Source organism: Populus trichocarpa, chromosome 10 (genome assembly GCF_000002775.5).
Source record: "Populus trichocarpa isolate Nisqually-1 chromosome 10, P.trichocarpa_v4.1, whole genome shotgun sequence".
Lineage (NCBI taxonomy): Eukaryota > Viridiplantae > Streptophyta > Magnoliopsida > Malpighiales > Salicaceae > Populus > Populus trichocarpa.
The window spans coordinates 16,729,189-16,742,750 of NC_037294.2; the positions used below are offsets into that span (position 1 = coordinate 16,729,189).

At 34.0% G+C, this 13,562-nt stretch overlaps 2 protein-coding genes across 2 annotated transcripts; both read left to right on the plus strand.

The window, feature by feature from the left end:
• Positions 1 to 3,630: 3,630 nt before the first annotated feature.
• Positions 3,631 to 6,621, plus strand: LOC7481550 (xylan glycosyltransferase MUCI21). Its single transcript, XM_002314981.4, has 3 exons — positions 3,631 to 3,952; positions 4,654 to 4,710; positions 5,271 to 6,621. Exons 1-3 carry the CDS (start codon positions 3,814 to 3,816, stop codon positions 6,500 to 6,502), a joined length of 1,428 nt encoding a protein of 475 aa, XP_002315017.3. The 5' UTR covers positions 3,631 to 3,813; the 3' UTR covers positions 6,503 to 6,621.
• A 3,585-nt stretch (positions 6,622 to 10,206) lies between these two features.
• On the plus strand, positions 10,207 to 11,719 carry LOC7492902 (xylan glycosyltransferase MUCI21). Its single transcript, XM_052456489.1, has 2 exons — positions 10,207 to 10,216; positions 10,448 to 11,719. The coding sequence occupies exons 1-2, from the start codon at positions 10,207 to 10,209 to the stop codon at positions 11,698 to 11,700; spliced, it is 1,263 nt and encodes a 420-aa protein (XP_052312449.1). The 3' UTR covers positions 11,701 to 11,719.
• The last annotated feature ends 1,843 nt before the right edge of the window (positions 11,720 to 13,562 follow it).

Sequence of the window (13,562 nt, forward strand, 5' to 3'; positions counted from 1 at the left end):
AAACATAAAAAAACTATGTGGGAAAAAACACTGCAGCAATCAATAGTAATTTTTGAGAAAAGTTACAGTGCTTTCCTCACATATTGTAACTGTAATTTTTAACCAGCTCAATATTAAAAAATAAAATAAAAAAAGATAATTTCAGAGAAAATCATAAAAAAACTATGCGGAAAAACACTGTAGCAATCAACAATGTTTTAAAGAAAAAAAATCACAAAACTAAACTCTCAATCAGTTCAATATTAAAAGAAAATCGACAAATATAATGCTGAAAAATAAAGAAATAAAATAGAAAAACTACGTGGAAAAACATCGCAGCAATCCACAGTATTTTAAAGAAAAAAATTACAAAGCAAAAATTTTAACCATGTCAATATTTAGAAAGTAAAATAAACAAAAATAATTTTGGAAAAAAAAGAAAAAATAAATGAAAAAAAAGAAAAAATAGGAAAGTTGAAAAAATAAAAATTTTTAAAAAAAAAAGAAAAAGAAAAAAAAAGATAGAAAAAAAGGGGGAAAAATCACTGTGGATTCTATAGTAATTTAAATGTGGGGAATAGTGATTTCTCCCTATCATTTAGAAATGTTATAATTATAATACATTTTACTACGATCACCGATATAAAAATATTTAATTAATCCACATATTCCTATTTAAGTAATCCACACACTCCACAGTTTTACTTCAAACCCGAAGTACAAAAGCCACCAACAATGCAGAACACGCAAGTAATAGAGGGGCACCCAGGCATGTTGTACAGGCTGGCAGGGAGCAATGATCGAGTTGAACGTGGTTAGGCATTTTGACGTCAGCAGAAATATTTTAAGTACAAAAACCTTGTACCTTTGGACAGTTACACGTCAACCGCTATCTGGGGCCACTGTCTTGTCAATATAGATATGTGTGTGTGTCTATATATATATATATATATATATATTCTTTTCTAATTGGAGAAACAAAAAGGCCATACAACTGAACTGCAAAAAATATATTGCGCAGTAGGACCCACTCAATCTACGACGCTCTTGGGTTTCAGAATCAGCTGCGAACGTGCCCATTTAACGTTAGGAGCGATAGCTAGTGAAAGTCGGTGTGGTCGGTCCCCTACACACCCAAGTGCTCCATCCCACACGTTTCGCGTCTTGTTCTGTTTTTTTCTAAAGTATAATAACATTTGTTTTTTTAAAGTATATTTTATTTGAAAAATATTAAAATAATTTTTTTTTAATTTTTAAAAATAATTTTTAACATCAACATATTAAAATATCTAAAAACATAAAAAAACCATTAATTTTAAATAGAAAGTAAAAAAATTTCAATTTTTTTTAAAATACAAAAATAAATATTATCTCAGTGGTTGACAGCAAGGACTGATCCCTTATCCCACCTTGGAGTACGATACAGCTCTCAGCCTCTAACCACAGTTAAAAAAAGAAAAAGAAAAAATTCCTCTCGTTGCAGTAGGCACCGTATTAGAGCACATTCAATAAAAACCTTAATTTTAAATTGATTTAAATATACCTTCAGGAAAAAAAAAAAAAACACGGGCTTTTGTGTAAAAAAGTCCTCACAAGTTACCATACATATCAAGCATACACTCTTTTTTTTTTTTTCCTTTCAAGAGCAAGACGAAAGAGATGATGATATTCGTGAGATAACAAGTTCTATTAAATTGAGGGTATTTTAGACATTTTAAATACGACAAACTTAGGCAATAAAACTAATAATATTTAGAGAGACGCCTTTGTCGCTTTTGCGCTGCATTCATGTGGAAAAAATAAGACGAAACCTCAACTTAGTTTCCTAGTTATCCAATTACTGTATCAACCAGTTTGATTTTACATTTTAAAAGTATTTTTAAAAAGATTAAAATTTTTTTATTTATTTTTTTGAATTAATATTTTTTTATATTTTTAAATTATTTTGATGCATTAATTTTAAAAATAATTTTTTAAAAATAAAAAATATTATTTTAATATATTTATAAATAAAAAATACTTTAAAAAACAATCACAACTATATTTCCAAAATTTAAAAAAAAAATCTTAAATGATTCAGAGTCTCTAAAAAAGCTGAGAAATCATAGATCGAATAACTTGCTCATAGTAAATTGGTATCACAAACATCAAACAAGGAGGGATTTTTAAAAAGTTTTCCAAACTACATAAAATACATGATTGAGGTCAAAACAACACAAAAGTTAGCGTAGGCATGCTCAGGCCCACATCTTCATAAACGTAGAGTCACTGGCCAGAATTTATCTTATCAAGAAAGAGAGTCGGCCAATTAGAGGGCAATTCGAGATCTCCAAGGATCAAGCTTGATCAAAGCAACTGCTATGGGAATTGGGATATATTACAAGATTTGACCTCCATATGGAGGTTTGCTTCAGGGCACTTTCAACTGTGTCATTGAACATGTTCAAAGGAACCAGAAAGTAGTGTTTCAATGTTCTGTTTCATTACCGTGGGAAGATAGTCCATTCTCCCTGTCATGCTCATCTCCTCTCGAAGACGATAGACAGAGATACCTTCTGCTTTCATCATACATGCATGTGTTATTACATCAAAAAATAGATATAGTGGCAGTGAACTCATGTCTGGAAGTTCTAATTCTCTGGAAAAAATCCTCTAACATCTGTTTAAGCATTCTATTAACAGATAGATAAAAAAATCAACCATTCACTTTGTTCTCATACAAGAAGAGGTCCGGGGTGTGGGTTGGATGGGAATTAACCAATATAACCTTCCAGATGGTGATTCCAACCTGAAGCAGCCCAGATCACAGCCCACCCAGATACCAGCCAAACCTGATAAACATCTTACAGAATTGATTTTCTATAAAGGATCTATTTTTTCCCTTTACTCAGTGAATAATCCTCACATTGCCTTCCTATTTAGATTAAAGAAATACATTTACTGCCCAGGTATATCAGGGCATGAAACTTCACAGCTTTATTAGACTTGATGACATGGATGCATGGCCAAGTCATATGATAATCATCTGCTCGGTTGCTAGGAAACAACTTTAACTGGCATAGTACTATTAATTAGTGACCTGCATTCAATCAAATATGAGATTTGCCTCCAATCTACACAACTCAAACCAGCCTTTTAATCACGAAGACAACCAGGACTATCTTCTCTACATCTCCCTTCTAATTCTTGGTATTATCCATTTCAACCAAATAGAACAGTGATTCAACTTCTTACACCTATGATTATTATTAGAATATGACCTCAGTCTTCTCGGATTACAGACCTCCTATATGCAAAGCCCACTCATGTCTTGCCTTAGACGAGAAGAGGATAAGTCCGATCGAGGAATTTCATGGCATTATTTTTGCTACATATACTTACTCATTTTGTGACGTAGCTGTCTACATTCCACTGTTATTAATTTGTTTTCTTTTTCCCTTATCTCGCATCTATTTGTTTCTTTATTCCCTTCATGAATAATTCAACTTGAGACATTGAGGGGTCGCTTTCAAGATCAATATATAAATAGATCCGTGATGCATTATACATACAATCAACATTTGACATCGATGACAAACCAATAAAAAATTGATCTGGTGGGTAGTTTCCTGCATGACTTAATGGGCATACCTCGCTGTCATATTACTAATTTCATATTATTCGCACCCAAATTCTTTCCACGTCTTCTCATGACCTCCATTTTGATCAGACCATACAGCATGTTAATATTAAGGCAGCCTTAACAACTGATCATAGCTTCTTGACAAAGTCTCTATCTCGCTCGCATTAAACTACAATCTTCTTACAGGCAGGCTTCACCTATGCAACAAAACCATGTTGAAGAAGGGAATTTCTAAAACTACAATTGTGTTCCTCGTGTTGATGGTATTATTCTTCACTTCCCAGATAAACCTCTCATTGCTCTCAAGATCAAATGTATCCGAGGCTTCTTCAATACCCAAGAGTAGACCAGGTATGAGTTCCTCGATCCTTCAGTTAATAAGAAACGCTAGTTGTTCATGACTAATTAAGTCGTGCGTGTTATGATTTTTCTTCTCAATTACAAACTCAGAATCAAGTATCACGCTGGCCAGGTTATATACCTGCAGGTTAAATAGAGTTGACCTCCTGCAATACTTCGTCACCTAGCTAGTTTGGAACGATTTTCTTGTTTTTGAATATTCTTGTCTAGTTTTAATTTCATATATATGGATGTGTGTCAATGCAGTTATTTCATTTTTTGATCTTGTATATATAGCTTTGTATTACTTGCGAAGATTTCACATATATAGTTGTAATTAATTCGTTGGTATTTCAGTCCCCTGAACAAATTAAAACATAATTACCAGGCTGAAACAACTGCTAACGCGAGTCATCTCTGATAAAGGAATAGATCAAAAACTGAATATATAACTTGTGATCCAAATGGGTTTTCAGCTGATTCAATTTCATATAGCCTCACCTCTTAAAAAAAATCAATTCAAAATAATTAACGTGAGTAAACTCATAAAGAGTGTAATTCATCTATCATTTTCTAATAATTTAACAAGTAATTAGTGAGATCAGATGGTTGTTATAGTTGAACATAGGAGATGCAAGTACGAGTGAGTCAAATTAGAATAGCGGTACAAATTGTTGCCAATATATAAAAAGTATATTGTATTTGTTTTACAGGACTAATTGTAAATGAGAAACGGGAAGAAAAGCCAGCAAGTTCATCCACCCATTCAGGTATGTGTTAGAATCAGTAAAACTTAATTGGTCTAAATTGAATTTCAAAACCAAACTTGTTTGATTTGGTGTATTCAACGCGATAAATTGGTCTTAGTTCGCTTTAAATAATATATTGTTCATTTATACCAGCCTGTTTTGATTTCCGAGAAACCAAAACAACGTGAAAGAATTGATTTTTTTTAGATTCCATTTATTATGCTTTCCCAACATAAATATATGAACTCAAACCGCATAATCCGAGATCCAAACATGTACAAGAATTGATTACTGTTTTTAATTTTTTTTTTGTTTTAAAAAAATATAAAAAAATTATTTTAAATAAAAAGAATAAAATTTTCATAAAACGCCTTTTAAAACACAGTGCCAAAACAACTAGTTAACTTCCCTTCCATCGAGAACTTGGGGTTAATTCACGCATCATTCGAAATATCTAAATGGGATCAAATAGGTTTTGTAATTAATTAATATAGTAGATAGAAAGAAAATGCGAGTAAGAAATAGAATACTAATTAGCACAAATGATTGTCAACAGTCAGCATTGTGTATCTGTTTTACAGGTAATGTGAATAGGACACGAGAAGACAGGCCAACACGGTCACCTCCCCATTCACTCTCAGAGGTCAAGAGACCAATCACATGCGATTGCTCTCACAATGACTATGATTTGTGGTTTATCAACGGTCCTACGCTTTTGGATCCATCCACTTCAACATTCTTCACAACGGGCCCCACTATCTCGACATCACCAGACTTCGCAGTAAAATTTCGTCCTTACCCTCGGAAGACGGATGAAAGGGCCAGGTCTAAAGTCAACGAACTAACACTCACCTCAGCTCCACCAAGATCCTCCTGTGGAATCACACATTCTAGTCCAGCCATAGTATTCAGCACGGGCGGGTACACAGGAAACTTCTACCATCAGTTCAATGATGGGCTCCTTGCTCTCTACATCACCATCAACTCTCTCTCTCTAAATCGAGATGTCATCCTAACGGTCACCAATTGGAGTGACTGGTGGGCCCAGAAATATGCTGATCTCCTGCATCGATTCACCAAGCACCCCATCATCAACATGGACAATCAGACCAGGACACATTGCTTCCCATCAGCAATCGTAGGGCTAATGACGCACGGTCCCTTGGCTGTGGATCCCACGCTAACCCAGCATAAAACACTCCTTGATTTCCATGCACTCCTAGAAAGTACATACAGTCCACGAGGTAAACATGTTTCAACGCTTAAATCGAAGGGTGCTAGGCCACAACTTGTTTTGGTGAATAGAAAAAATGGTGTTGGTCGTGAGATCCTGAATTTAAAAGAAGCTCTCAAGGCAATCGAAGAGGTCGGATTTAAAGCAATTGTGTTCGAGCCGAAACGAAATGGTACAGTGGGTGACACATACAGGCTACTCCATGGAAGCCATGCAATGCTAGCAGTACACGGTGCTGCAATGACACATTTGTTGTTTCTCAGAGTAGGAATGGTGCTAGGTGAAATAGTGCCAATCGGAACAGATTGGCTTGCTAAGACATTTTATGAGAAGCCGGCTAGAGTTTTGGGATTAGAGTACATGAAATATAAGATTGAAGTCAATGAAAGTAGCCTGGCAGAAAAGTACGGGGCTAACGATTTGGTGCTAAAGAACCCTCAAGCTTTTGTTAACGGAGATTGGCCAAAAGCAAAGGTGTATATGAAGACCCAAAATGTGAAGCTTGACATGGTTAGGTTTCGGAAATACTTAAAGGAGGTTTTTGTGAAAGCCAAAAGATTCATGGACAAGGAAGGCTAGCTATCTAGCAGCATCAACTATCGCAGGCATGTTGATACAGATAAGTTTCTTCGTCAAATGAATGTTGATGTTGTCATTAACATTGTATATACAATTATCTATTCCACAATTCTTTAAAAGATCGATCTTCATACCTTCCCCTCTCCCCTGTTAGCTGGCGACACCGAATTTTGTCTCTAATTAACCTATACCAGTATTCACTCCTGAACATATATAGCTTAATTAGCATTGATCACCTTTACTAATATCTGTGGGTTGGAGCCAACCCTCATGTATGATTTGTAGCTAGTTTGGTGATACTTACCCGTTGCGATCGAGACAGTTCCTCTCTAGCCATGGAATAAACTCAATGATTGCTAAGAAAAAGCCACTTGCAGCTCGGTCCACTCAGAACAAAACTGAGAGAAGTTTCCTTTCTTGACTTGGTTAAAGAATCCCTTTCAGCATCCCCCGTTTGTCGTTTGGTAGAGCCTCTTCTAATAATTAAGTAAACTAAGAGAAACAAGGAAAGAACGATGTTTGTTTACGGGCCAGACTGTCAAGGTCCATGGTCCAGTAGGCCAGTCTTAGCCCGCGATCTTCTAAGAAGAGTTGGATTTAAATACTGGACTTCACAAGCCAGTAATTCTAGGACGACGGAAGTAGAATGGCGCTCTCTGTTAGTTCTTGTTAGCCCGGTGCATTTACGATCGCCATTAACACTCTTCTCACTCTTTCTTCGAACCATATAAAATAGCCAACAGAGCTGAAGGCCTGATAGAATCCTCAAGGCCCAGTGTTTCCCTGCGGAGGACGGTAGGTCTCTTCATTTTATTAGAGTATGACCTCCGAAACAATTCATCAGCCATCAATTTTCCTATGCTTAGAAATATAATCTTCTTTTCGTTTTTTTCCTAATCGGAGGCTATAAAACTTTGAATAAGGTAATAAAGAAAACCATTCTCATTATATAGTAATAGAGCAAATTAAAGTTGTTAATATTTGAAATTACTGAAAGAAGAAAGTCATCAAATACACAATTGTTTGAGTGTTTACTAGCTATGTTTTTTTTTCCATTTTACACAATTTTTTTCCCCATTTCAAACCCATTTATTAAGCCACTAATTTTAGGTGGAGTACCAGATAAGAATGAAGAGGACCTTCAAACCCACCAACGTGGCACGCTCCTATGCTTGGTTGGAGCCAATTCATCTGTGACATTGCATGTACTCATGTTTACGCTGTTCCTGTGTTCCAACATTAAATTTGTTCCCTTCTTCAGATATAATTAAGACAGGCGAGGTGCCGTTTTCAAGTGAAACACATTACTCGGTAGGTGAATTTAGTGCACAATCTCATCCTTATGATTGACTGTCCTATTCTGTCAAATCCCACCCTCAAATTTTCCTTTCATGCATGGATTCGAGTTATTCTCCATCTTGGTCAGACCACCAATCCTATTATCAGCCTTCAGAACTGACCACCTCCTTTCATCAACAAGATTCTTCCTCCAGTCACTACAGTAGACTGTTTCAATCAAGAAATCCAAAGGGTTGCGTTAGCAGCAAAATCTCAAGTCAGGTACTTATTAGTCTGTCTGATCTCATCTCCATTACTTGTATATGCTTAGACCACATAGCAGTTGATAGAGGAGTGGTTTAGAAAATGGTCCAGGCAGCATGCGAGAAATGAAGCATTTTCAAAATTCTCGATCCATATTTTTTTCTTTTCCCCTCAAGACAGGAAATGGCGAGAGGGCAGATTTTGATTTCTTAAGGCCAAACATGCTGTCCTGAGCACAAGCTTGTAGCCAACAAGCTCCTTGCACTCATAAACATATTAATATTCCGTGGAGCCTCACTGTAGATCATGGATAAAAGAAATTCAAAGATTGCAGCAGTACTGTGCCTCGCATTCTTCTTGTACTTCTTTATATTACATACCATTCACTCAAGATCAAATGTGCCTTATTTGTCCAAGGATATTCCAGGTATGCATCGAGTACAACTTAGAATATTTTTAATAGTTGTTATGTTTCTGTGGTTAAGAAGGCTTACTCTCATCCTGGATTTTTAATTTGAAATCTTGAGACTATTACTAGAATAATTTTTAAAGCTCTCTGGATGTATCAAACTGATGTACAAAGTACACTCTTAGATCATAAAAAAAGGTCATCTGGATTGCTGCATAAGTTGGAGATATCTTTCATTTCAAAAAATAAAAAAAAATACAAATAATTAAGTTATGTGATAATTGTTTGATAATAAGCTTGTCAAATACCGTAGCTATTAAATTTGACATGATTTAGTAACTTGACTCAGAAAATTAATAAATTTGAGTCTAACTTGGATCGAGTTTTAATTTAAACAAAAAAAAAATATTAACATAGCCAAATCTAATTGATTTGGTAGGTGAAATCATGAAATAATTGACCTGATCAAATCCAGTCCAAATCCAACCAAATCAACAACAATAAGTTTTTAAAAATAAAATAATAGTGTTTTAGTAAAAAATAATTGATTTATGTTAACATGATTATTTGTAGACTAAATTTAATCTAAACTCGACCATATCAATATAAGAAATTTTAAAATATAAAATAATATTGTTTTAATAAAAAATAATTGACCCATACCAGCTTTGATGACCTACAAATTGACCAATCAATCTAGTGATCAGATCTAATTTTTACATTAGATTACATGAAAATAAAGATGACACAAACTTTAACTAGAAAATCCACAACTTTAATTTATTTTCATACATTGTCACTTAGAAATAAACTAGTTTAGTTGTTCGTATTATGTTGCCAATTTTTTATTTTAATCAATGAATAATATTATTTAATTATTAAATTTTGTATTAAAAAGAATATTGCATGCGTGTACACCAATTTCCTTAATGCATATAGAAAGTTCATCACAATACATGGAAATCAAATTATTTTCATAACATAATAGAGATCAACGCATCTTTGAAATGAAAGCTTTTTTCCACTTCAAGAAACTATCGAGACAAATTTTATCAGGCGAATACTTTTTTTTTTATGAATATTCTCAGAAAGCTTTTTGACACAATAAAAACATTAAGTGTTAATTTGGGCTTCAACAGACGACATGTTGACTGTCCACGTAGAAAAACAACATGTCACCCATTATAATAAATTTCAACAACTTTTAATTGATGAAAACCCCATTTATAATTTTAAAATATATTTAAATCAATCTCAAAATTCAAAATCAAACTAATTCCAAATAAACTTTTATAAATTTTAATTTGCTTTTTCGACATAATTAAGAGCCTAACCCACTCCTACTGAATTTTCATATTCAAGATGAATCAATTAATACTAAGATTGATTTTTTTTTATTGTCAGAACGTGATTAATTGAAATTTTTCTTTCTCATCTCTTGACACGCATGGATTGAAATACAAGAAAAATAAAGTTTTAGGATCAAAATATAAAAATTAAAAACTACAAGAACTAAAGATATAAAGAAAAAGAAATTCAAAGACTATACCAAACATTCTACATCTCATGAATGCACTATATCAATCCACAATGCTCTTCTAAGATAATAACAAGATGGTAAAACCTCTAGTTATTTTATTTTTTTTTTTTAAAAAAAAAACTAATTTAAATCTTTAAACTCATCACCACTTAAAAAGGTTATGGACAACCAGCGAAATTCTGAACTGAATATGTATGAGAAAATATTGGCGAGATGGCCAAGGGTATGTGCTCTCTAATTATAGTGATCGGTGTTTAAATTTATGCTAATCTGTATGAAAAGTAAATTTTAATAAATCTGTAATACTTGTACAGTCAACCATCTCAATAAATAATTTTATAAATAGTATTAGATAAATTCTTAATTTTCATGTTGTTTAATTTGGGCAAACTAGTGCAGGTCAATCCACGCATTGTTTGGGACATCCCTGTAATTTCTTGAGTTGTGCTTGCAGGAATTGAAGTCTTCAACCGGAATAATGTTTTCCAGAAAGACCCAACACCGCCGTCTCCGCAATCACCGCTTCCTCGACCTAATCAAATCAACTGCGACCGATCTCACCGATTCTACGATCTTTGCACAATCAACGGCCCAACTGTTCTGGACCCTGTAAACTCCACACTCTACCTTTCGGTCCCCACAAACTCAACAACCGTGGAGAAGATTAGGCCTTACCCAAGGAAGTGGGAAAAGCCGATAATGGCGGGAATACAAGAGTTCACTCTAATTTCAAACTCAAAAAGCCCATTATGTCAAGCACAGCACAAGCTTCCGGCAATCGTATTCAGTGCGGCGGGTTACACTGGAAACTTCTTTCATGATTTCAACGATGGGTTCATCCCCCTCTTCATCACTGTTAATTCGGTTTTCCCCGACAATCAAGATTTCATCCTCGTGATATCACAAGCTCAGAATTGGTGGATTAGCAAGTATGGAGATTTGCTACACACCTATAGCAAGCACCCTGTTATAATTCCTGAAAACGAGACCTCCACCCATTGTTTCCCTTCTGCCACTTTAGGCCTCATATCACATGGATTTATGACCATAGACCCTAAATTAATGCCAAATTCACAAGCGTTAACCCATTTTCATGCCTTCTTAGATAAAGCCTATAACCATGGCCAAAATCATCCCTGGAAGTCCAATCCACCAAAACCGAGGGCACGACTGGTGCTGGCGACTCGAAACGGAGGTGTTGGGCGTGTGATTTCAAACCAAAACGAAGTGAAACATTTAGCAGAAGAAATTGGTTTTGATGTGATTATCTTTGAGCCTATACCTCAAACCCCGTTGCAACAAGCTTATGCACTGATAAACTCAAGTCATGCAATGGTTGGGGTACACGGTGCCGGACTTACGCATTCATTGTTTCTTCGGCCGGGCGTGGTATTCATGCAAGTGGTGCCGATAGGAGCTGATTGGCTGGCAGAGGTGTGCTTCGCAAATTCAGCCAGGGCTATGGGATTAGAGTACTTGGAGTACCGGATTGGAGCGGAGGAGAGTAGTTTGATAGACAAGTACGGTAAGAATAGCTTACTGATAAAGGACCCGGCGACTTTCCGAGGTCAAAATTGGTCGAGTGCAACAATGGACATATATTTGAAGGAACAAAATGTAAAAATAGATTTGATTCGGTTTAGGGAATATCTGAAGGAAGCATATAAGAAGGCCAAAGAGTTCATGGAAAAGGAGGGGGCTAGCTAGTGACCATATTCTGGATATGTATGCTGAGCACCGAGGCTTCTAGAATAAAAGCTTTTATATATATATATATATATATATATATATATATCTTCTGATATATGTTGTGCACCAAATTCTTTCCTTTTATATATTTCCAAAATTAGTGCAGCGGTAAGCATTGGTCGTTATTGAATTATGTCGTTTATGTATAAATTAAAACTATTTTTTTTTAATCTCAAATTTAGATTTAAAGATAAATTCCAAATTAATTTGGTGCATTTAAGAAATACTATCTCAAAATTCAAATATAAAAAGTCAAAGAAGCAAGTAAATCTCCTTTTAAGATAAAAAAAAATCTAAACTACGATTAATGAGTTCTAATCTAATAACAAAAGTAAAACCTTTGTACGTTTATCCCACTGATCATAATAATAGAAGTACAAATCTTGGAGGTTTAGCCCATTGATAAGTAATTAAATCACCAAAGGTTATTGCGATAAATAATTAATTAAATCCTCGTCTATTCTTAAATCCCATAAATAAGACATTATATTTTGTTGGACTAATTAAACTATGAATTCAATATGTGAAAACACAACTACGTACCACATTTTTCTTCTGAAGAAAAGATTGCAAGTTCGACAATTTCTTACATCACAAAAACTTGAGATTGGATTTCACTAATCCATCCTTTGTAATTAAAAGAATTTATTATGAATTGGAAAAATAAATAAATTAAGATATGCATTTGCTCCCATTTTAGCTCCCAATCTGAAATATCTCCAAAACCCCCTTTTCATTTAGTGATATCAAACCAAATATGAACTGGGTTTCGAAGATTTTTTTTTTTGTGTCAATCATCACCAAATAACCCTCTAATGTCTCCGATCGAACTCTTGAGCAATCAGGTCCCTCTTTCTTCAAGTCTCCTCCTTTTCATCTTTCACGTAAGCTTCGGTCATAAATGAATCGTACGAATTTGAGTTAATAGGGCCCTCGTTTTTCTTTTCTGTACAAGAAAAAAAGAAAAAAGAGAGAGATTCGAAATGGAAAGAAAAAGGAAGTTTATGGACACCTTGGCACGTTAATCCATTTACGCAACCTTTCCGTTGGACAAAAGTACTGATCCAGATAAACTATTATTTTCTCCTTTAGTTAGCGAGTCAACCAGCAACGAAAAGCACACATTAGTGTTAAACAACTACAAATAATTAAAAAGAAGAAGAAGAAAGAAGCAGGCACTGTTCTAAAGCTGTACATTTTACTCCCTTTTACAACCACGACAGCACCTGATATGGATATAGATGTTAATGTATTATATTCTTATGTCTTCTTCTTGTTGAGTTGGTGGATCATTCTGTATAAATGTAATGTATTGATTATATATATATATATATATATATATCACATCTATTGCATACAATGAAGATTATTGAGTGTTTTCTGTATGATTGACAACGGACATTATATATAGTATGACAGGATTTAGAGCTGTGGTTGCTTGACAGATGGTTTATTAATGAAAAATATTAAGTTTATGATCGAATAGGATTGGCATATTGATGATTTATTAGACTTTTATGAATAATTTTATTGTATATGCTTTTTATAATTCTTATATATAGAAGACACGTTATAAAGCATATGATATTTCTAGTTGCAAATTTAAATGATTATATGAAGATTTTGTGAAGAACTTCTATTCTTAAAATATTTTTAAAATATCCGAGCAATGTTAAAAAATAAAAAATTAACATCCAGACGTGATTAAAGATAACATTATGTATAGAGCTAACAATTTTTTTTAAAAAAATACAATAAGAAACTTATTTGAAGATTAAACATGAGTTTTTTTCTTAATAATATTAAGAATAAATGAAAAA

Bases quoted from the DNA above. Each gene is read 5' to 3' on its own strand.
- LOC7481550 (XM_002314981.4), top strand. From the start codon at position 3,814: ATGTTGAAGAAGGGAATTTCTAAAACTACAATTGTGTTCCTCGTGTTG. The intron at 3,953-4,653 runs GTATGAGTTCCT...TTTGTTTTACAG, and splicing joins AATACCCAAGAGTAGACCAG to GACTAATTGTAAATGAGAAA. The intron at 4,711-5,270 runs GTATGTGTTAGA...TCTGTTTTACAG, and splicing joins AAGTTCATCCACCCATTCAG to GTAATGTGAATAGGACACGA.